The sequence below is a fragment of the Cryptomeria japonica genome, unplaced genomic scaffold, assembly GCF_030272615.1.
Source record: "Cryptomeria japonica unplaced genomic scaffold, Sugi_1.0 HiC_scaffold_46, whole genome shotgun sequence".
Taxonomy (NCBI): domain Eukaryota; kingdom Viridiplantae; phylum Streptophyta; class Pinopsida; order Cupressales; family Cupressaceae; genus Cryptomeria; species Cryptomeria japonica.
The window spans coordinates 369,580-395,270 of NW_026728868.1; the positions used below are offsets into that span (position 1 = coordinate 369,580).

At 32.2% G+C, this 25,691-nt stretch overlaps 2 protein-coding genes across 2 annotated transcripts; one reads left to right on the top strand and one right to left on the bottom strand.

The window, feature by feature from the left end:
• Positions 1 to 651: 651 nt before the first annotated feature.
• Positions 652 to 1,502, bottom strand: LOC131862552 (putative germin-like protein 2-3). The gene is made up of 2 exons (XM_059215028.1): positions 1,292 to 1,502; positions 652 to 1,184 (listed from the first exon to the last, which is right to left on the bottom strand). The coding sequence occupies exons 1-2, from the start codon at positions 1,500 to 1,502 to the stop codon at positions 652 to 654; spliced, it is 744 nt and encodes a 247-aa protein (XP_059071011.1).
• A 19,184-nt stretch (positions 1,503 to 20,686) lies between these two features.
• On the top strand, positions 20,687 to 21,744 carry LOC131078314 (putative germin-like protein 2-3). Its single transcript, XM_058015982.2, has 2 exons — positions 20,687 to 20,897; positions 21,005 to 21,744. Exons 1-2 carry the CDS (start codon positions 20,687 to 20,689, stop codon positions 21,535 to 21,537), a joined length of 744 nt encoding a protein of 247 aa, XP_057871965.2. The 3' UTR covers positions 21,538 to 21,744.
• Positions 21,745 to 25,691: the final 3,947 nt, after the last annotated feature.

The window sequence follows — 25,691 nt, forward strand, 5'->3', positions numbered from 1 at the left end:
AAAGATAATTACTCTTATGAAAATATTATTACTAAAATGACGTAAAATGTGATATCTAATTTCAAATGAGTGTATGGGGACCATGAGATAACGAGGAGAGCCATTCAAGCAAAAATTCGTTCAGTTTGATTTTTGAATTTTATTCAATAAGATTATTGTAATACACATAATACAAAATCTTATCATTAAAGAATCATAGTGTAGTAATGCAATGCCTTTACCATTCCAAATGTTTACCTAAGGATACTTGTAAAATGTATAAATAATGTACGATGGTGATGAATGGGAGACATAGCTTTGAAAGGTGAGCACGGATAAAAAGATGAATTGTGATGCATACCTTGAATCCCATCTATTTCATTTGATTTATTCTTTAACATGTTATCAATAAATTATTAATTAGAAATATTAGCATAATTATTAAAGTTTGAAATTTACTCTTGAGTTATATATGTTGAAAATCGATGCTATAAATAATATATCAGCAGAGAAATAACGAGATTAAACAGATTTATTTTATTCAGGAAAAGAAAAAAATGACAAAGATGGTCTTCCCACGTTTTATTTAATAGACCACAGCGAATTCAGGTTGAGAATCTTAGAGGAATTTGGCCCGAATGTAATCGACAAGCTCTTGGGTGATGCAAATTCTTATGCAAATTTCTTCTGAATGAAATCGACAAGCTCTTGGGTGATGCGGAAGGCCTTGGCCAATACGGAATCTGGGAGAGGAGGATCCGCTGCAAACAGAGAGTTGGCGATTGTCTGAGCTCCCGGAAGCTGGCTGCTCAATGCAGCTATGGCCACCGCATTTTCATGCCCCACATTCTGCTGGAAATGCACAAGTGCCTTTGGAAACACAAACACATCTCCCTTCTCCAACGTTTTGCTGAAAAACTTGTTGGTGGTGTCAATGAAACCCACAAGAAGCTGGCCTTCCAGTAAAACAAGAACTTCAGTGGCTCTTGGGTGCGTGTGAGGAGGATTTATTCCACCCACCGCGTAATCGATACGGACCAACGATATTCCGAAGGTGTTGAGGCCTGGTATCTGCATAACATTGGCCATCGTTACATTTGAGCCCACTGCATTGTCGGTGTTCCCTGCCTGCCCAAGTCCCCCGAAGAAGAAGTCCTCTGCCGAAACATCCTTGGGATCTTTGCAAACGAACCCGTTCACCTTAACTGTTTTAATCAATTTGTTAGCAACAAATCATATCACGCCACTCTATCTTAATCAATTTGTTAGCAACTCGCCTAATAAGAAAATCATATAAAAGTTATGTACTCACCCATGCTTTCCTTGTCTGCGACGCAGAAATCTTGCAAGGGATCGGAATCCGCTGCCATGACATTATCACTGTAACAACATATCAATAGGAAAAGTCCCAACGTGAAGTAGATCATGCGGTTACCCATTATAAATAGAGCCACAGAAGAATCAGACAGAAAAGCTCGGGATATGAATGTGTAGTCGAATTGTGTATTACAAGCCCATAACATGTCTATTATATAGCGGGAAAATTAACTACTCTGCGAGGACTAATTCTTGTCGATGTGATCAGTTAATTATCGTATATTTGCAGAGTGAGTACGTAAGTCCTACGACATACAGTTACCCAAACTACCGTAGACGTAGTCTCCTTATACTTTTGATATTGTTGATATTGTCGCAAACTCTTTCGGTAGTGTGGAATCGTTATCACTATATCGGAAAGATCAGCAAATTCTAAGAAAATAATATTAGATTATTCTTAACCGCCAGCGAATTCGCAAAAAAGGATATTATCAATGATGTGAGGGTGAGTGTTACATGTGCAAGAAATGAGATGGAGAGAGTCATGCTAGGTAGTTATTGAATTGAAAAATTAGTAAAATATATTCGAGAGGAAAATAATCTATAAACAACTCTTGCATTAGTATTATTGAAGAAAAGGTCTAGTTTGAGCAAGGAAGGTTGATAGTTTCCAAATCATTAGATGTCACTTTAGAATAGTTGCTAGTGTAATTGAGAAGGTGCTAGTTTGGATGTGATTCTAGATTTGCTTAGAAGGGTTCTACCATGGGGAACCCAATATCAAATGAATGACACATGCAAAAGCATATACACCATCCATTATTTTGAAAAACATAATTCTTCCCAAAATCCAAAGGGTTCTAACATGCACATGCTAATGAAAAACTCTAAAAGGCAAAGGATACGAATGAATATGTGGGTCATACGATAATTATATTGCCACAAGAAAGAATTATACACACACCACTAAATAAACGATGGCCTTCTTCAAAGGAAGTAATATATACATTTTTCACAACCATCTCAGAATTGGTAAAAGAGGAAATTTTCTTTCATATTTATTTTCGAGTTGGATGTTGACACAAACACCGTCCATCCATGCTTTATATTGCATCTTTCCCGAAAACCTTTTTACGCTCGGGTAGGATAATCTCAATTTTATTATAAAATTAGGTGTGTTATATTCGTGAGCCTTAAAAACAAAGAATAGTTTTAAATTATCATTAATATTTTTAGCTTGTAATATTAAGGATTCATATTAATTATAGAATTTGGCTACAAGAGTAAAATAAATAAATAAGAGAATGGGTTGTGTAAATGATGAACTTGGTGTACAAGGCAAATTCATCATAGCATGTGCACGTATATGTTACATACTCAATGTTATAGGAATCATGCTAGACGAGGTGAGAAAAGGAATACGATGAGTGGGCGTTATGGAACTCATTTCGCACAATGTAAAACAAGGATGATAACGTGATTGAGATTTGGAATCCTTATGCAACATGTCTCAATGGAGGAACTCCTCAAGGTAACATTCCCTCTAATTCCTAATTGGTAGTGAATTGGTTGGGCCTCTATGGCGTGAGCTAACACCTATAGCTAAGTAAACCATAAGTAAGCTAAATTATATATAAATTTTTATTAATTACTAATGATATATAAAGAGATTAAATGCAGCAGACAAATAAATGATAATTTTCTATGGAATATTTTTAATAAGTAAATATACTATTTTTGAAAATTAAATATTAGGCACAACGAAAGTTTATTCTTCTAAAGAGTCCAAATAAACTCAATTAAAACGAAATAAAGAGTAAATTTTCTCAATTCTAAGCTGATATTTTATTTTCTATTAAAACCAAATTTTTGAAATAAAAGTATACTACACTTTGATTTCAAATTTAATTTAATTAATTACCATTCACTCTCAATTAGATAAATTAAGTTATTTCAGTCGACTAATTAATTTGAGAGGCCACATCACATTTAAATGATTACAAGACATGTTAAATCATAAAACCTAGCACACCATTTAAAAATTATAATTCCACCTAAGGTTTTGCATTTGCTAAAGTCATATTAAATTAAATTCTATTAAAAGAATTAATTACCATGCTAAACCTGCTTAATGGGCCTTAACCATTATGCTAATACTATAAACCCAAACTCAAGTTTGCAATGTGTGTGTGTGTGTGTGTGTGTGTGTGTGTGTGTGTGAGAGAGAGAGAGAGAGAGAGAGAGAGAGAGAGAGAGAGAGAGAGAGAGGGGGGGGGGTAAATAGATTTTGTATAAAATATATATGTTTAAATAGGTGAATATACATATCTAATTACAAATAACTATTTTTAATTTTAAATAAAAGTTTCACTAGAGATTTTTTTTTTGTAGGATAACAAAGAGAATAATATTTGCGTGATAAACATCCCCTTCACTTTATTAACTAAAAATATTAAGACAAGTGAATGGAAATTTCATACTCTTAATGATAATTTAACCAATAATTACTAATAAATTTACTTTGTTCATCAAATATCAATAACTTTTAAATGTATGAAATGCAAATTACCACAAGCAATAAGTTATTTCTCAAACAAACTCAATCCTTAAACAATATGTATATTTTTAGAAAACTAAAATCAAATCACTTCTAAACACAACAACATCATCATTTATCAACTTGATATACACAACATTACAAGGGACCCATTTGATAAAAAAATTAACAACTTACTCCAACCCATTTCAAAAGTCTAATAAAAATTCTAACCCAAATGTGAGAATGAATATTTTTATTCCACTATCAAGGTAGCACCCAATTTGACTCAACAAGAAAGGTTACAAAACATAGTTTTTAAACAAGCTAAGGGAGAGCTCACCTTCCAACATTTGGTATTTCTCACAACCAAGCCCCAAGGTAAGAGGCCTATGACAAAATTTATTGCCCAATGCAAATACTCCATGCACATGTAAACTCCATTAAGGGAATCCAACACCATATACTTCACAACCCTTTTAAAATATACCAAACAATTTTTCCACAGATTTTCCAAAAGAATCAAGGATACTCATACCCAAGAAATCTGCTTCTCAATGAGAAAAAACCATTCCCTTAGAGGTTCCACATATCCTTCACCCTACACATGAGTTTCTCTCATCAATATGGGAGAGCCTAAAACCTCTCACACATGTCATTGACATAAGAAAATATATAAAAAGATGAAATTTAAAAATTAAATCAAAAGCCTCCAATAAAATATTTACAACAAAATGAAATATAGCATTCTAAGGAATGAATCATATCAAAATATTTCCTTACTAGATCAGGAGGGTTTGATAGATATTTCTCAAAGACTCTTTTGACTCCTTGCACAAAGCCTCCCAAAAACTCCAAAAAGATAGAGCCAAAAAATAAAATAATAAGACATACAAAGAGTCTAAGAATGGTATATGTAATATGTGTCATATGACCTCCCCTCCTCTGATCACGATGCACCACATGGATCTCATCCACCTCCTCTCTCCCCTTCACACCAAACCCTAAGGGTATGTGGATATCACAAATGCTTCTACATGTGAGAGCATTAGGACGAGAGGAATAATATTGTATACTCTTCCCCAAGAGGATCTTTTTGATCCACTCATATGTGTGAGGCATGCAAAATCCCATTAATAAAATTGTTGGAGTGGATTTGGAAGTGGTAATTTACTTACTATCGCCCACAAGTTAGACTTTTGACACCTTTTTTCTAAGAGACTTGGACATGATCAAATGATGACAGAAGCCCATGGTTTAATTCCCCAAAAAGGTACCGAACTCATAAGTGTTTCATTTTGGGCCTAAATAGACTCAGAAATAGATGAAATAGACACGTTAAAGTTATTCGAAAACCCGCTCAATGTAAAATCTATCTTTCTATAAGGATGCAACTAGGTGCAAATACTAACTTACTCATATATAAAAATAAAATATAAATATATTTAAAACAGAAAATACATCATATTACAACAATTACTAAAATTAGAGACCTTAGTCCCTATCATTAACTAAGGTCAAGGCTTCACCAGGAATTTGAAATGAATAGGATTTTCTTAGGGAACTCCAATTTCTAATAGCTATGAAAATTTCCCACATGCTCAGCTAAAAATAATAATTATTTCCAATATAACTTGAAAAAAAATGCACACATAATCATACAATTGGCAACAATTTAATTCTTAACTACCAACATATTCCAATAGAACATCATACTATGACTTGATTATATTTAAATGTTTTTTAACCACATTTGACATTGATTTGTAATATAAAAAGTGTAGATATTATTATTATTTTTTTTATTAGATAAGGTGGGAAGACGGTCCCGCACCCAAAGTTAGAATATTAAAATAGAGAAGTTCAAAACCAAATAAGTTACTGCACAAACACAACCCCAAAACTATCAAAATAACAAACCACAAAAAAATATGTAGACTCCATATTATGGAGGCTCATAAGAGAATTCAACTCTTTCATGACCAATTTTATTCTTTAATTCTAGTTCTCTCAAGTAGTACCCTTGTTTCTTCTTTTCACCTTCTGTATTTAGTTTGGTTTCTTTTTTCTTTGTGCCTTTTTTGTTCCATCCTAGACTTATGCCTATTGCGATAATTAGTCAAATAGTTTAAGAAGTCATTGAACAAATCCATTAGGTCCTTAATGATAGTAAGAAAATGAAAAAATGAGTCCCCAAATTGAGAAAATCTATTGCCCAATAAATTTATTTTCTCTTTCAGTCTACCTCGTTTTACCTCTATCTCGTAAGTGTTTCATTATGGCCCTAAATACACTCAGAAATAGATGAAACAAACACTTAAAAGTCATTCCAAAACCTACTAAATGTAAAATCTATATTTCTGTAAGGATGCCATTGGGTGCAAATACTAACTTACTCAAATATCAAAATAAAAAAATATATTATTTAAAACACAAAATACATCACATTACAACAATTACTAAAATCAGAGACCTTAGTCCCTATCATTAACTAAGGTCAAGGCTTCACTAGGAATTTGAAATGACTAGGATTTTCTTAGGGAACTCCAATTTCTATTAGCTATGAAAATTTCCTATGCACTCAAAGAATTTTTTATTTATTTCCAATATAAGTTGAAATAAAATACACACATAATCATACATTTGATAGCAATTTAATTCTTCACTACCAACATAGTCCAATAGAACATCATACTATGACTTGATTATACTTTAATGTTTTTTAACCACATCTGACATTGATTTGTAATACAAAAAGTGTAGATATAATTTGTTTTTGGTTAGATAAGGTGGGAAGAGGGTCCCACACCCAAAGTTAGAATACTAAAATAAAGAAGTTCAATAACAAACAAGTTACTGCACCAACATAGCCCCAAAACTACCAAAATAAAAAACCGCAAAAAACTATGTAGACTTCATGTTATGGAGACACATAAGAGGATTTGACTCTTTCATGACTAATTTGACTCTGTAATTCTAGTTCTTTCAAGTAGTACCCTCCTTTCCTCCTTTCACATTCCATATTTGATTTGATTTCTTTTTTCTTTGTTGCACTTTTTTTCCATCCTAGACTTAAGCCTATTGTGATACTCATCCAAATAGGTCGATAAGTCATATAATAAATCCATTACCTGTCCTTAATGATATTAAGAAAATGGAAAAATGTTTCCCCAAATTGAGAATCTCTATTGCCAAATAAATTTATTTTCTCTTTCAGTCTACCTTGTTTTACCTCCATCTCAAAGTCATTGTTATCCTCTCTTCACTATGCTTAGAACTCTTCTTTCTTTGTGAAGTTTAAATAAGTAGGGTGAGATCTAACACTATTGAAGCCAAGTTGGTTTCCAAGGCCTCCTCCTCCACAATGATATGATAGTATGATTTAGAGATGTCTTGAAGGGATAGGTCCAGAGTGATTTGTTAGGTATGTCAAATTCTTTCCCTTTGCTTTCCTCAACAGAGTACAATATCACTTTCAAATTGTTAGTTCTCATATATTTGGTTGTTTAGGTAGGTCAAATTCGTTCCCTTTGCTAAGCCCCCAATTTTTAACTTTACATTTTGGTGAACCCGATTCCTCACACCATTAATTCATATTTTTGTTTTCAAATCTGAGTGTATGGAATTTAAATTTCAAATTTTTATTTACAAGTATGATTTTCTTGCAAATTTTAAACATTTAAAGATTAATTTCATTAAAACCCTAATTTTTATTTTTAAAATTGAGCTTTTGATATTCTTAATTTGGATTAATTATTTTAGATCTGAGAATTCGTTCAAGTTGCAAATTCAAATTTTCATCTACAAGTCAAATTTCACAATTAAATTTTAAAATTTAAGTGGTTAATTTAAAAAAAAACCTAATTTTTAAAACCTTAAAAATTGGACTTGCAGGTTGTTTAAATCTTGAATTTCCCTCTTTAAATGTGTTGTTAATCCTAATTCAAATTCAAAATTTCAATCTTGGATCAAATATCTAATTGAAATTTAAATTTTAAAATTAAGTGGTTACTTAAAAAAACCCTAATTTTTGAATTTAAATTAATTTTATGCATTTTCCAAATTTTCAAAATTCCAATATTAGATCTCTGTTTTAAAATTTTAAGTTTAGTGGTTCTTTCTACAAGACCCTAATTTTAAATTGGTAGGTATTTGAAAGTGATCAAATGATTTTTAATTCGTTGTAAACTGAAGTGGAAATTTTTGCAAAAAATCATTCTATGCCACAAGACCAATATGGAAATCAGATTATGTATCTCAATTCCAGCAACCTATTGAAAGGTCTAGTTAGCTTAGAAGGTATTTTTAACTTGGACAACCACCTAAACAACACGAATATGAACTTTTCTATAAAGAAACGTGGCTATAAGAGTTTGGTGGTTGCTAAAGGTAGGTCACTGAAATTTGGAAAGGTATGCTCTATAGCTAAACAAGAAATATTTATTTTAACTTTGTCAAAGTACGATGATATATTTACTTGGACCTATGAAGATTTAATGGGGTTTGACCCTACCTTAGCCCAACACACTATAGAATTAAACTAGTTTGACAAATAGAAAGGCCAATAAATCCCAAAATAGAGCTCTTGATGAGAAAACAATTAACCAAACTCATAGAGGATGCTATCATTTTCCCTATCAAACATTCCTCATGGGTGGTCAATCTTGTTTGTATAAGAAAGAAGAACAGCGAAATCAAACTATGTGTAAACTTCAGAGACTTCAATAGACACTATACTAATAGCTAAATAAAGAGAACAAGTTCAAAGAGTGTAGAGCGGATTCAGGACACCTTTTGGTTGTTTTCTAGCTCATCATTTGTATAGACAACAATGAAGCACAAACATCCACGCAGCATGCTAGCATCCTAAGTTCAAGACCTAAAAAAACTGTTAAGAAACTTTATAGTTTGTTAATCTTTTGTTTTTGTATAATCAAATTAATTTGTTGTGTTATGTATACTTTTGTTATTTCTGCATTAGTGTATTTTTTGTGTTATATATATACCATATTAAATTAACCTATGTTTTACTAAGTATAGCTCTCAATTCCCCTGGGTTTGAATTTTTAAAATGTGAAATTTAACTAGAGAACAAACTGATTGATAAATTAGAGATTGACGATACAAAATATAGAATCCTATGAATTATAATGTTGAAATCTATGGTATTTAAAAGATTGTAAGGATTAAGATATTAAAATTTCTAGATCAATAGGCTGAAGATCTAATAGGTCAAACTAGGATATTCGAATCACACTACAACTCTAAGAACATAATTTAAGTGAATTATTAAAATATAGATGGCCCATGTGAGTTTAGATACAAATTAATTCATTTATCCTTTAGAAATTATCTTAGACTAATGATTTATCCTTATAATTATATATGAGTAAATTTCACATTATACATCTATAAATTTTATTATACAGAAATGAACTACGCAATATGTAAGAATTTAAATCACAATAGTAAAAGGATTGATTCTCGTAATTTTCATTAATTGATATAGGCATAGGCTATTTAAAAAAAAAATAACAAGAAACTTACCAAAACGTCTACATATATCTTGACAACATGATGTCCGACTATGCACACTTGTGGACATCACATGTGTGATGTCATAGCCAACACACTACCTATATTCTATACCACTCACTCTATCATTAAATTCTAATGGGTTTTAGCATCTTGATCATACAAACTTCTCATAGGAACGATGGAAAAGGCCATATTTTCTTGGGGTTCCTATATAAGGAGCACACTGTTCATTCTTCATGGTAAGACTCTTAATATAGAATTATCTCAAAAAGTAAAATTCCATGGTCTATGTGCATTTAAAAAAGTAATCACCTATCATTAATTCATGATTGATACTTTAATTAGCACCTAAGAACTAATTGATAGATTCTAGTTGAACTAACTAATTTTTTTCAATAACCACACTCTTTTAGGAGATTATTTCTCTAAATTACTCGAGTTCCTAACTTTAAATAAATATTTATCCAACAAAATTTCTATTTCCCTTGTTACGCATGAAGAAAAAAGGTGGTATTAGGATTCCTCCAATCTAGATTCCAAGCTTAAGTTTCCTAAGGATACATGAAATTTTTTTTATCCCATCTATTTAATTAGTTTTCTACGTGCGAACTTTGAACTTCATTTAGATGCTAATAAAGACTTCACCAATGTAACCCATTTTGAAATATATAAACCATAATGCCAAGTGAAACTCTCATTTTCCTCTTTAATATTTGTTGATTAATTTAATGAATTAATCTATTCAAGGAGTAAATTTGTTAAATATTTTAGAAAAGTTTTGTTTGAGCTAGGCCATACTTAAATAATATTAGCTTAAATTTACCGATATGTTGATAATTCAAAGAAGGCTTTCCTTGCACCTTAACTTATACTTCTCATTGTGTTAGTCCTTGAGAAAACCTTGCATGAAATAACAACTTCAATAAAAAATTAATTGGATTATTACTAATGTTTTAGAGAATAACGAATAAATTATATTTATTGGTATTGATACTGAACTAACAATTTTATAGATTGTTATTGTAGAAGTTCATGATCAACCATAGGAGCCAAGAATCGCCTACAAGAAAAACACCTATCACACAAAAGATATCAAGCTAATATTATATTTGAAACACAAAATACATCATATTACAACAATTACTAAAAGTAGAGACCTTAGTCCCTATCATTAACTAAGGTCAAGGCTTCACTGGGAATTTGAAATGAATAGGATTTTGTTAGGGAACTCCAATTTCTATTAGCTATAAAAATTTCCTACAAGCTCAAATAAAAATAATAACTATTTCCAATATAACTTGAAATATAATGCACACATAATCGTACAATTGGCAACAATTTAATTCTTCACTACCAACATATTCGAATAGAACATCATACTATGACTTGATTATATTTTAATATTTTTTAACCACATTTGACATCGATTTGTAATATAAAAAGTGTAGACAATTTTATTTTTTTATTAGATAAGGTGGGAAGATGATCCTGCACCCAAAGTTATAATATTAAAATAGAGAATTTCAAAAACAAATAAGTTACTGCACAAACACAATCCCAAAACTATCAAAATAATAAACCACAAAAAAATATGTACACTTCATACTATGGAGGCTCATAAGAGAATTCAACTCTTTCATGACCAATTTTATTCTTTAATTCTAGTTCTCTCAAGTAGTACCCTTACTGCTTCTTTTCACCTTCCGTATTTAGTTTGCTTTCTTTTTTATTTGTGCCTTTTTTGTTCCATCCGAGACTTATGCCTATTGTGATACTTAGTCAAATAGTTTGAGAAGTCATTGAAAAAATCCATTAAGAAAAAATGAGTCCCCAAATTGAGAAAATATATTGCCCAATAAATTTATTTTCTCTTTCAATCTACCTTGTTTTACCTCTATCCCATAAGTGTTTCATTATGGGCCTAAATACACTCAGAAATAGACAAAACCGACACTTAAAAGTCATTCCAAAACCTACTAAATGTAAAATCTATATTTCTATAAGGATGAAATTGGGTGCAAATACTAACTTACTCAAATATAAAAAAAAAATAAAAAATTTATTTAAAACACAAAATACATCACATTACAACAATTACTAAAATCAGAGACCTTAGTCCCTATCATTAACTAAGGTCAAGGATTCACTAGGAATTTGAGATTACTAAGATTTTCCTAGGGGACTCCAATTTCTATTAGCTATGAAAATTTCCTACGTGGTCAAAGAAAAAAAAAATTTCCAGTATAACTTGAAATAAAATACATACATAATCATACATTTGATAACAATTTAATTCTTCACTACCAACATAGTCCAAAAGAACCTCATACTATGACTTGATTATACTTTAATGTTTTTTAACCACATTTGACATTGATTTGTAATATAAAAAGTGTAGATAAAAATTGTTTTTGGTTAGGTAAGATGGGAAGAGGGTCCCACACCCAAAGTTATAATACTAAAATAGAGAAGTTCAATAATAAACAAGTTACTACATCAACATAGCCCCAAAACTACTAAAATAACAAACCGCAAAAAACTATGTAGACTTCATGTTATGGAGACACATAAGAGGATTTGACTCTTTCATGACTAATTTTACTCTATAATTCTAGTTCTCTCAAGTAGTACCCTCCTTTCCTCTTTTCACATTCCATATTTGAATTGATTTCTTTTTTCTTTGTTGCATTTTTTTCCATCCTAGACTTATGCCTATTGTGATACTCATCCAAACAGGTCGAGAAGTCATAGAATAAATCAATTAGGTCCTTAATGATAGTAAGAAAATGGAAAAATGTGTCCCCAAATTGAGAATCTTTATTGCCAAATAAATTTATTTTCTCTTTCAGTCTACCTTGTTTTACCTCCATCTCATAGTCATTGTTATCCTCTCTTCACCATGCTTAGCACTCTTGTTTCTCTGTGAAGCTTAAATAAGTAGGTTGGGATCTAGCACTATGGAAGCCAAGTTGGTTTCCAAGGCCTCCTCCTCCACAATTATATGATAGTATGATTTTGACATGTCTTTAAGGGATAGGTCCAAAGTGATTTTGTAGGTATGTCAAAATCTTTCCCTTTTCTTTCCTCAACAGTGTACAATATCACTTTCAAAGAGTTAGTTCTCGTATATTTGGTTGTTTAGGTAGGTCGAATTCTTGCCCTTTAATAAGCCCCCAATTTTTAACTTTACATTTTGGTGAACCCGACTCCTTACACCATAAATTCATATTTTTATTTTCAAATCTGAGTGTATGCAATTTAAATTTCAAATTTTCATTTACAAGTTTGATTTTCTTGCAAATTTTAAACATTTAGAGGTTAATTTCATTAAAACCCTAATTTTTATTTTTAAAATTGAGCTTTTGATTTTCTTAATTTGGATTAATTATTTTAGATATGAGAATTCGTTCAATTTCCAAATTCAAATTTTCATCTACAAGTAAAATTTCACAATTAATTTTTAAAATTAAGACCCTAATTTTTAAAACCTTAAAATTGAACTTGCAGGTTGTTTAAATCTTGAATTTACCTCTTTAAATTTGTTGTTAATCCAAATTCAAATTCAAAATTTCAATCTTGGATCAAATATCAAATTCAAATTCAAATTTTAAAATTAAGTGGTTACTTTTAAAAACCCTAATTTCTGAATTTAAATTAATTTTGTGCATTTTCCAAATTTTCAATATTCAAATATTAGATCTATTTTTAAATTTTAAATTTAGTGGTTCTTTCTATAAGACCCTAATTTTAAATTTAATTCTCTTTTGGAAAAATTCAAATTTAAATTTTTTAAAAAAAATTAAGAGGTTACTTAAAAGATCCCTAATTTTTAAAATTAAATTAATTGTTTCAATTATCAAAATTCAACATTTCAAATTTTAAAATTAAGAGGTTATTTAACAAAGCCCTAATTTTAAAATTAAATTTTTCTTGCGTAAATTCAAATCTTCTAGTGAGTAATTTTAAATTTAATTTAAGAGTTTATTTTCAGCACCCTAATTGTAAATTTAAATTTCGTAGGAGGTTGCATAATTGAATAATCATTTTTCCTGAAATTTTGAATTATTCAAATTTCCAAACTTTCAAGTTCCCATTTTCAAATTCTCATTTCATTTTTTTTTTTATATAAAATAAAAAATCAAATTTGAATCCCATTTATTTAAATAAATTGAGTGGTTTTATTTATAAAATCTTAACTTCTTTTCAAATAATTTGCTTGAAATTAAATTTCAATATTAATCATGGTAATCAATGGACGTGATCTATTTTCTATTCCGCATATGATTACATTACTTTTTATGTACACATTTATTATAATCATGTGTTGGATAATGGTTTCTTTCACTTCATGTTACTTCTTTTTATTCATGGCACTTGGACATATTGCATTCTTGGGATTTCCAAGTTGATTACTTTTCATAAATTAGATCCCAAAGCTTTCATCTTTCATGTATGTTGTGCTATTGTGATGTTTTTCGGTAAATGAATTTCATACGTAGAGCACCTAAAAGCTTTTGTAGATCTTAATCCTAGAGATGACAATGAAAAACATAATACTTGCACCTCTCCTAGGGTATCTAATATGAATGAAAAAAGAGAAAATACTCCTATCAATGATCTCTATAATGGAGACCAATCATTGAAGAGAAACATGCACCCATCTTCTTCTTATACACATACCCTTGCGCAAGGGAGGCAAGGTCAAAATATTAGTCTTTCTATCTCTCTAGATCCTCCATATTCTCCTAGAGTCTATATTAGAAATCAAAACATTTGTAGAGAAGATGATGTCATTCATTTTAATCGTGATCTCTCTCCCCATATAACATTAAGAAAAAATGAGGCCTTAGATGATAAGGATCTTCCATCCCAATCTACCAAAGAGGATATGCATGATGAAATAAAGGAATATGCTCCTTTACAATATATTCCTTCTTCATCTACTAATCCTTTCATTCTTTCTAAACGTCCTTACACTAAAAACTTCAAATAAATTTATTATAATGTTCCCTGACCTTCTCAATTAAAATATTCTTATAGGAGTGGCTTTAACATAATATAAAAACAAGGTTTTAGAGGACAAGGACTTGGAAAATTTGAACAAGGAATTTGACTCCCTATACACCCTCCTACACAAATAACCATAGAAGGCCTAGGAAATGATAATAAATCTCCTATGGAAGAAAAACTTAGGATTCAATACTTCAAAAATCATCTTGCAAGTCATTAAGCTATTAGTGCTCGTAAAAGAGCTTCTTCTTCAAAACCTCCTTTTTGTTTATTTCATCAAACCCATGATCATCATCTCGGTGATTGTCCCAATTTTCAAAATTAAGTAAAAGAACCGATCGATAGTGGTAAAGTTAAAATAATGGATGACAATCATTCCTCTTCTCATAGCAACTCTTGTCCTCAATCTTAAAATAATAATACTACAACTATTAATGATTAAGAAAAAATAGCAACTAGAATATTTTGGAAATTGAAGTACGATAATAATGTTGTCTTTCCTTTTGTGAAGTTTAGCAATAAACATAATGAAGGAAATGGATATTTCCTTTTTTCATCATGGTGGTTCTCACTCTCTTGGAAAGTGTAAAGAATTTAAGGAATTTGTTCAAGAACAATACGATCGTGCTCGTATAAGTCTTTCTGCAGATCTTTCTCTCTTTCTAGGTGAAAATTTAGTGCCTTAGCACTCCTTTCCCCTCATGTTGCTCCTCACCCTATGAAACAAGTAGTAAACTTAATTGGGGGCTCTTTTTCATTAGCGGCGGTTCTTTTTCGATTCCAAATATCTTGGTGTAGAAACATGATTCTCTCCAATCTCTTATCTTTTCACTATTTATTTTCATGGAGTGCATTATTCATAAATTGATGTCCTTTCTTGCATGGAATTACCCTTCATGTGAATAAATATTTTTTCCTTGGCTTAGACATATTCCTTCCTTGAGGCATTACATCTTTCATGAATAATCTCTCCTTAGAGAGGATTTGTTATCCTTCTTTTATCTAGCTCTTTCTCTTTGAAGATATTAACTCTTATTTTATGCTGCATTATTCAAAATGTGATCCTCTTTCTTGTATAGGATCTTTCTCCATGCTAATGTATGTGCATCCCTTGTGAGGACCTAACCTTTGTTTAAAATGGCATGTTTCTCATGAATAATCTCTCTTTAGAATATGTGTAATTCTTCTCCTCGTCCTCTTGCTTGGGGGGAAAGGATGATTCTTCTCCCTCTCTCTTTCTATCATTATTCCCTTTAGGGGCTGCATTTTTCATGTGTTGATATCCTCTCTTCCAATGGTATGTCTCTTATGAATAATATCTCCTTAGGGGAATATGCGATATTTATTTCTCTCTCTCTCTCTCTCTCTTTGAATATTACCACTTCTCTTGAGATACATTTTATATAAAATAATGTCTTTTCCTGGATTGGATATTCATTAATATTAGTTTATTGTGCATTTCCTTATGCTTAATCTCTCCTTAGAAGATTGTGTAATTCTTCTCATTGTCCTTGCACTTGGGGGGCAATAAATTCTCATCTTTTCTTCTCTCTAAGGATCTACTTTACCATTGTTGAGTGGTATTTGTTTATGATTGGGTGTCATTCCTTGTGTGAAGCTATTGTTTTCTCAAGGATTCTCTCTTATACAAGAGGTGTAAGTCCTTGGCTGCAACCTCTTCTTCATTTGGCAATGCACATCTATCATAAAATTACCCCTCACATTGGGTCAAAAGTATGTCATCCTTCATTAAGAATCTCTTTTCACCTAGCAATAGGAGGAAGGTATGGATTATTGTTCCCCTTCCCTTATCTTGGTAGAAGATGTTATGTTTGTTCAAGATAACTCTTTTTGGAGGTAGATGTCTTTTGCAAAAAGATATCCTCTCCTCCAAGGAAACCCTTTACACGTTTAGCAAGATATCTCTTTTTCAACTATCTTATCCTTTCCTGAAGAGTATTCCCTCTCTAGCTTGGATTTATGACATTGTTGCCTGAAGGATATCTCCTTGGCTTTGAAGGTAAGGTATCCTTGTATCTAGTTTCCTTAAGACATTAACATAAAACTATGTTGATATCTTAAGGGGGGGCACCTGTATCATTCCCATTGTACCATATTGTCATATGCTCTTGCGAATCATTTTTGCATGTCTTAAATGGGGTGTCCATTCCTAGAACCAGAGTAAAAACTCTTAGAGAGAGATTCTTCACACTCAAAATGAGACACAACATTTGATATATGTCTTAGACGTGACTAACGTATCACTGAAAATAACAAAGTCTTAAATGGGATGGCCTTGAAACTAGACATGTATCTTCGCCATTTGGAATTTACAAATTTGCACACACAGAATCGCCCCATGGAATTTGCATTGACATTACATGTCTTAAATAGGTTGAAGCACACTCAAAGACAAAGACTCTTAAGCGAGGTTCTTTACACTTGAAACGAGATATCTCTTGCACACACACACGAGGATAGGTGGAACTAGCTAAAAACAGCTAGACTATTCTTTCCCTCCTCTCCCCATGGATCACCTAGATAAAAACATCTAGGGGTGAGTTGCCCATTCTTTCTCTCATCATTCTTCTCATGGATCACCCGGATAAACACATCTAGTGTGTATTCATGTTCTCTCTTCTTTCTCTGATGAACTCATAGCTTTGCTATTGATAATTCATGGATGATGATTGCTTTTCTCATTTATGTGATCGTTTATGTGCATGAGATGACATTTGTTGAGAATGATATTAGTTGTTGAGACATTTTGATATGGAGGTCTCTTTGGTTAGTTGACTTGAGTTCTTACTTTTGGTCTTTAGCTTTTGGGCCATGTGTGCTTTTGTGTCTTTTCCTTTGTTTTTATTTTGTCTTTATTTATCTTTTTACCTTTGTCTTGTGTTTTATGCCCTTGCATATGTTTCAGGTGAGTTAAGATCCTAAGATTCGGGCCTTTGTTCCTCGAAATTAGTGATATCTTATACTCCTTGTGCTTTTCATCTGTGCTCTTACTCTTCATCTCTTTCTTCTAATTTACCGTGAGTATTTGTGTAAGCTCATACTCTCGCTAAAGTGGGGGCTAAATGTAGCATCCTAAAATTGCACCCTTTGTAATTTTGATTGTATTCTAGACCCTCACCTTATCGGTCTCTTCCCATGCTTGATCGAGACCTTTTTATGCCTCCCCTATGCAATCAAACCTCATTTTTCACCTTGCACCTTGTATGGCCACCTTGATCCTACCCCAAAATAGGGCAGGACAAGGGCATGGTGCCCTGGGATCCCTTAAAGGGGGCCTATCTTGGCCCCTCTTCCTTGGACCTATCTATAATGTGAGCAGAAAATAAACATCTATGTCGGCCTATGCCAGAAAATTAAATATTTGACGATGGGTGTGTATATAAGGGGGTCTTTCCCTCTGAATTGGCATAAGAGAACATACGATCACATTTTAATATAAATAAATAAAATATTTAATTTGGTATAAATAAAATATCTTCCTCTTTTAGAAAAGTTTCAACTATTTTAATATAAAATTATATTTTGACTCTAATATAAAATGTTGATTGACAGTACAAAAGTATGAACAATATTTGATTCAATATTAGACTTGAAGATAAGCTAGATAAATATATAAACAATAAGAAATTTTGCGCATCCAAAATTTCTATAAAAAAAATATTATAGAGCTTGGCCCTTGCTTCATCTATGTATACAAAAAGAAAAAGAAAATGTCAATGCTCTGTTACTCAATTTACATCTCCAAGATAGGTTAAATACACGAGGTAAAGAAATTTCCTTTTTTTTCCAAATCGTTGGCGGCTCAAAACAATCAATATATTATTTCCTTTGAATTTGGTGATCCTTCCCATATAGTGTAACGATTCCACATTATCGAAAGAATGGCGAGAATAGTTTTCTTGAGTCTATAAGATTCTATATTTTGTATTGTCAATCTCTAATTTATAGATCGTTTTGTTCTTAAGATAAATTTAACATGTTCAAACACAAACCCAATGGGATTGAGATCTATACATAGTAAAATATAGGATTATTTAGTGTGGTCATGTTGATTAATCATTGGTATTAAATTAGTCTATGTAGCCAAATGTATTGTATATAGTAGTATCACAAATTATTCATCCTTGTTCCCAAAGATAAGAACTCATAACCTTCTATCAATTATGAATATAATTTAGATTTTTTTATATGACTACTTATTCAAATAATAATTTTATTTGACATTAGTTGCATCAATATAATAAGCCTATATTTGTGTTGAAAAATTAAGTTCCTTAGATTTTAGTTAAAGTATTTGGGATGTATCATGTATAGCATTCAATCTGCTACTAATAATATAGTTTGAAACATGAACTACTTATTTCATGGTGTTTATGTGAGACCTTGAGTCTCTAGTTCCTTTATCTTATTTATGGATGGAGAATATTATAGTACGAAATTTCAAATCTATATTCAATACTCCTAAAAAAAAATTAGTGTTCCATTCATTAGATTTAAAAAAATTGATCGATGATTTTCTTATTTATTTATTTCACCTCTCTATTGCAACTGGATTAATGTTATTCTACCCTCAAAAATGACCTTTCGAGTAGAGAGATATATTCCATTCATTATTTACTTAGTAGTGTACGTGTATTTATTTCTTGTGGCAGTATAATTATAGTGTAACCCATATATTCATTCATATCCTTCACCTTTTAGAGTATTTTTATTAGAATTTGCATGCTAGAACCCTTTGGATTTTGGGAGGAATTATGTTTTTAAAAACATTGGATGATGTAGATGCTTTTTCATTTCTCATCCATTTGATATTTAGTTCTCCATGGTGGAATCCTTTTAGGAAAATTTAGAGTCACATTCATGCTAGCACGTTCTAGATTATACTAGCAACTATTAATACCAACCTTCCTTGCTATTAGTCAGGCTAAACCTTCTAGTTAATAATATTTATAAAAGAGTTATATATAGGTTATTTTCCTCTTGAATATATATTTTTAATTTTTTAATTCAATAGCTACCTATGATGACTCTCTCCATCTCATTTCTTGCACATGTAACACTCACCTTCTCATCGATAGAATTAAAACTTCACTTTAGGATATCCATTATTAGAAGCAATAGATGGAAATCACACATAAGATGAATAATTGATCATGTTCACTTTACCCACAACAAATTTTTTTGGCCTACTACTTGTGTCATCTCTCACTTATCAATTCAATGCCAATCAAATATCACCTTATAGATGTTGTAACCTTTCCAACATCTATCCATTCTATTTTTCCCAATTGTTTATTCTTTAGAAATTTCTTTGAGTCTTCTAAGAACTTGCCCTTTCGATAAATTATAGGGATTGCAAAATGGACTAAAAAAAACGTCAACAACGTTGTTGTAAGGCAGCTACGCTAGCTAAATACTTACTTTCCACATAGAAAAAACATAAAGTGTCAACGCTCTGTTAGTCAAAACTTCTTGATCTACTATTTAGTCCATCTCTTATCTACTAGTTCAATCTCAATCAAAGCTCATCCTACAGATGCTATAACCTTTCTAACATCTAGATCCATTATCTTTTTCCTAATTCTTTATTCCTTAGAAAGTTCTTTGAATCTTCTATTACAATTACACAAATATTGTCAAATGATTATATAAATAAAATATCTTCCTCTTTTAGATAAATTTCTACCATTTTAATATAAAATTATATTTTGACTCTAATGTAAAATTTTGATTGACAGTACAAAAGTATAAACAATATTTGATACAATATCACACTTGAAGATAAGCCAAATAAATCTATGAACAAAAAGAAATTTTGCTCATCCAAAATTTATATAAAAAGAATATTATATTATAGAGCTTGGCCCTTGCTACATCTATGTAGAGCAAAAGAAAAAAAATAAAATGTCAACGCTATATCAGTCAATTTACATCTAGAGAGATAAGTAAAATACACAGTAGGTAAGAAATTTTCCTTTTTAGCCAATTCGCTGGCGGCTCAGAATAATCAATATATTATTTCCTTTGAATTTGCTGATTCTACGTTACCAAAAGAATGAGGAGAATCCGTCTACGGTAGCTTCGATAACTATATGTCGTAGGGCTTACGTAGTCACCCCAACTTAATATAAAGAGCACCAACTCTGCAAACATATAATATTATAATAATTAACGACTGCGTCAACATGAATTAGTCCCAACACAGAAACTATATTATAATTAATCAATTACGTCAACATGAATTAGTCCTCGCAGAGTAGTTAATTTTCCCGCTATATAATAGACATGTTATGGGATTGTAATACACAATTCGACTACACATTCATATCCCGAGCTTTTCTGTCTGATTCTTCTGTGTCTCTATTTATAATGGGTAACCGCATGATTTACTTCACGTTGGGACTTTTCCTATTGATATGTTGGTACAGTGATAATGTCATGGCAGCGGATTCCGATCCCTTGCAAGATTTCTGCGTCGCAGACAAGGAAAGCATGGGTGAGTACATAAGTTTTATTTGATTTGCTTATCAGGCGAGTTGCTCACAAATTAATTAAAATACAATGGTGTGATATGAGTTGTTGCTAACAAATTGATTAAAACAGTTAAGGTGAACGGGTTCGTTTGCAAAGATCCCAAGGATGTTTCGGCAGAGGACTTCTTCTTCGGGGGACTTGGGCAGGCAGGGAACACCGACAATGCAGTGGGCTCCAATGTAACGATGGCCAATGTTATGCAGATACCGGGCCTCAACACCTTCGGAATATCGTTGGTCCGTATCGATTACGCAGTGGGTGGAATAAATCCTCCTCACACGCACCCAAGAGCCACTGAAGTTCTTGTTTTACTGGAAGGCCAGCTTCTTGTGGGTTTCATTGACACCACCAACAAGTTTTTCAGCAAAACGTTGGAGAAGGGAGATGTGTTTGTGTTTCCAAAGGCACTTGTGCATTTCCAGCAGAATGTGGGGCATGAAAATGCGGTGGCCATAGCTGCATTGAGCAGCCAGCTTCCGGGAGCTCAGACAATCGCCAACTCTCTGTTTGCAGCGGATCCTCCTCTCCCAGATTCCGTATTGGCCAAGGCCTTCCGCATCACCCAAGAGCTTGCCGATTACATTCAGAAGAAATTTGCATAAGAATTTGCTTTTTTCTATTAAATAAAACAAACAAGCGGTCTGGTCTGGACAACGTGGGAAGACCGTCCTTCCCAATTCTTTTTCCTCACAGTTGAATAAAACTCTCTTTTTAGAGTTATTGCCGTCCTCTTGTGCTATTCATAGCATCCGTTTTTAACCCAGGCACTTCCCCTCCGTGAACATTGCTTGCAAATCTGCCATTGTTTCCTAACGATTTCCTTAGACGCTCTCTCATCCTCTCAACTTCCAAATTACAAAGCACTCTTATAATAGATGTCGATTTTATTATATTCTATTTGTTTAAATATTTTGATTTTATTTTATATATCCATGATTTTACTGCATCAATAAGTGAGACAACTTCCATAGCAAAGGGCATGCTCGTTTATGTGTTAATGAAAGATATTGTTTGCTCCTCATTTTCATTTTTTGTACTTAGAACTACATGTTTGAATACCTCATTTGATATATTTAGGTTGATAAACCTTCTATTTCTCTTTGCTAATAGAATTTATACTATCATATGACTCAATTATTGGACTCCAATATTCCTTTCTATTATTTTTTTGGTGAGAAACCTCCTATAAGCTCTTGTAGCTGAATCATCTCGGTTCTTCATTAAAAAATTAATGGTATGATTATGAGCCAATTAAATATTTTTTTGCATACTTTGTAATATATTTAATTAATTCATGTACTGACAGAATGAATTACCAATCAATATTTCCTCGCCATCACTGGAGTATATAGCAATTGTGTGGCTACACTCTACCATTATTTCTCAATGGTGAAAATTCTATATCCCCCTTTTTTTTTTATCTTCATAAACTCTTGATCCCTGCAAACTAAATGGCCATGGAACATTATACCTATATATCATTTAAGTATATATTTTTTGGTAAATTAACTAATTTATTCAAGCAATACATTATTTATATTAATTGTTCAAACTAATGATATAAAATGCAACAATTACTTGAAGATCATCTTTGCCCGTTTTTTATGTGTATGGTGTTCAAAATCTTCTCATAGTCATTGTTAAATTTAGTCTATACAAGTTGTTTCATACTTTAAGAGATGGATGTAAAGAAAAATTATAGAATTCTCACAATGTAAATTTTGATTTATCAATTTGCAATTTTATATTAATAAAACGGGTACATAAGATTGTGCATATTTGTTTAAGTTCTAATATCTTCTCGATGGTTCCATGGATGAATAATTACTTCAAGATTCATTAGTTGATCTACATTAAAATCAAATCAATATCATCCATATTTGGTTCTCCATACATCCATGTGAATCCATACACATGTATTTATGGTGTATGTTGGCACTCATATATATTATAGTTTAATCCAGCTATGGCCACTGCATTTTCATGCCTCACATTCTGTTGGAAAAGAACAAGTGCCTTTGGTAACACAAACACATCTCCAATATAGAAGGCAAGACTATCAAAGGAGAATAGGAAACTAAGAAAATGTTGAGCGTGATTAAGAGAAGACATGATAACAATGAATTATTATCATAGTCAAACATCGATTTGTTAATATGTGAAAGGTTGCGATTAAAGATAGATGAAGGAAATAATTCCAAAGAGAGGAGACTTGTCTCCTTAGACACCCTTTGTCCTCATAGATTAAAGAGGGTCTCTACTGGGGATATTACAGTGGTATCAGAGCATGATCTTTCCAGCCTGTGAAATAAATAACATTCTAAAGATTGACCATGAGACCTAACCGAAGGCCTCAACATCCAAAGAGAAAGATTACCTATCATCAACCTAGAAAAAGGCATCGTAACCTCAAGTCTATATTGAGGAAAAGAAACTACTTGTACATAAATCGTATAGAACTATTAGCAAATCAAGAATTCCTACATCGCTTTCGTGATTTTACACATGGCAACAACATCTTCACAACAAGTCAATAGTAGAAAGAAGCCTTCTTGCAGAGAGAATTCTTGTCGTATACACCGATCTAGAAGCATCACACTCTTCCATCAAATGAGAATATTTCTATGAAGATAATATTCAAAATAGTATCATATATTCAATTTTAAAAAGGAAAAACAAAAGTAGCTTGCACATGAAGGAACGATACCTTATATAGGTCAACATTATTCAAATTGAATAGTTGACATCAATATAAGGATGCATAGATCATTAATTGAAGTACATGAGAGTTAATACTGCACATGAGTAAAAGTTAGAATGATCAAGATGATTCAAGAAAAGGGTTCATCATAGAACATTTAGAGCCTTAAAGGGCTTACCTTAAAGAGGTTAGCAATGTGGTTACAACAACCAAGTAAGAGGGAAGCGAGAATGGAGGTTAGGCTAAGGGCCGCCAAGTAAATACTTGGTGTAGCAATGACTCAATAAAAAACCCATGCCTTCCCAAAGAGTATATGGGGAAGTAATAATGTGGATAGCAAACATGAGCTGCCAAGTGGAGCAAGAGGGTTGTAGAGAACAACCACTCTTATGCTTAGTGTAGAAATGGATAAAAATATGCTTCCCATTTCTTCCCAAGAAGGATATGAGAATGGCATAAAGGCTGACCCGAGCCACCAAGTAGAGAAAGTAAGTCTCTTAGGTTTGGTGTAGAAATGGCTCCAAGCCTATAGGAAAGTTCCCATTCCTTCTAAACATAGAGAAATGTAGAGGAATTATGGCACAAAGAAGGCAGTTCCTCTTAGGCATAAAGAAATGTAGAGGAATTATGGCACAAAGAAGTCAGTTCCTCTCAAGATTAGGTACACTAGCTCAAGGAAGCTAGACCCCCTGAAGTGGACATAATGGCTCAAGGAAGCCATTCCCTCTGGATTTGGGAAGTGGCTCAAAGAAAGCTAGCCCCCCCCCCCAAGTTGGCAAGAGATTTCTCAAGGAAGCCAACCTCCCTCAAGTAGATAGAATGGCTCAAGGAAGCTAGTCCTTCTCAAGTTGGGCCATGGCTCAAAGAAGCAAGTCCCTACCAAGTTGGAAAAAGATGCCTCAAGGGAGCCAGTCTCTCTCAAGTTGGATAAAAATTGCTTAAGGAAGCCAATCCATCTTAAGTTTCGGTAAAGGACTCAAGGAAGCCAATCCCTCCAAGTTGCAATAGATTCACTAGAAACTAAGTAGTAAATTTTGTAACATTTTTCATTACTTTAATTTATATGATTATATGTTTGGTACTACTAATCTATGTGCAGGTTCATCCAAGAAGGAGGACAAGGAGAAATTGCTCGAGGACAAGCAAAATCAAAAGGGGCAGATTGTGATATCCCCGTATTGACCAATTTTGTGAAGTCTCTAAGAGACAAAATCACAGTTTTATTGTTTAAAATTTATCACTGAGGAAGTCCTCAATTAGAGAATATGAATCGATGATGGATAAAGTAAGTAGAAATAAATATACTTTTCATACGTTGAAATGAATAAGTGAAGACTACTGCATACAACTAGAATATGAGATACCGTCCTGTTGATAGTGTTTTGATGCATTATCGAACACAGAATAAAATACCAATGGCACTCTATGCTCTCTTGATAAAAAAGACTCTCAGATGTTGAATATCTGTGAAGGATCACATGAGATGACTCCAAGGTTCTTTTATGTCAAGTCTTGACTTGTCGGATAGCTTCAATGGTATTGATGTAATTTGTTGTACCTACAAGGGGACTTATATGTTGAATACCTGAATGCTCAAATGATGCTGGAACGTAGGATTTCACTTGACTTGATTAAAAAAAAGAAGAAAAAGGATAGGGTTTAGAAAGTTATTCTAACTCTAAGAATGTAGGAGCAATGGGTGATCTTTGATGAAACTCTAACTAAGTCTTGCTTTGACATGCTATGAACATCTCCACAAGGCTAGTGTGATCTTCTCAGGATAGCTTTGTGATTTTTAAATCATCACTACAAGCATAGAAACCATCAAGTTGATGCATATCAATGAAGAAGCGATAATTGAAGTTAGGCTTTAGTTGAATGATTCCAGCTGACTACGTAGTATGGATATACGAATTTCACCATTGATCACACAAAGTCTTTCATTCATTTAATTATCAATATCTAAAATGAAGATCCAACAAGAAACCACACAATTGTAGAAGAAACAACACATTCCACCATAACTTCAATGGAAAGGAAGTTTATTTACAACTT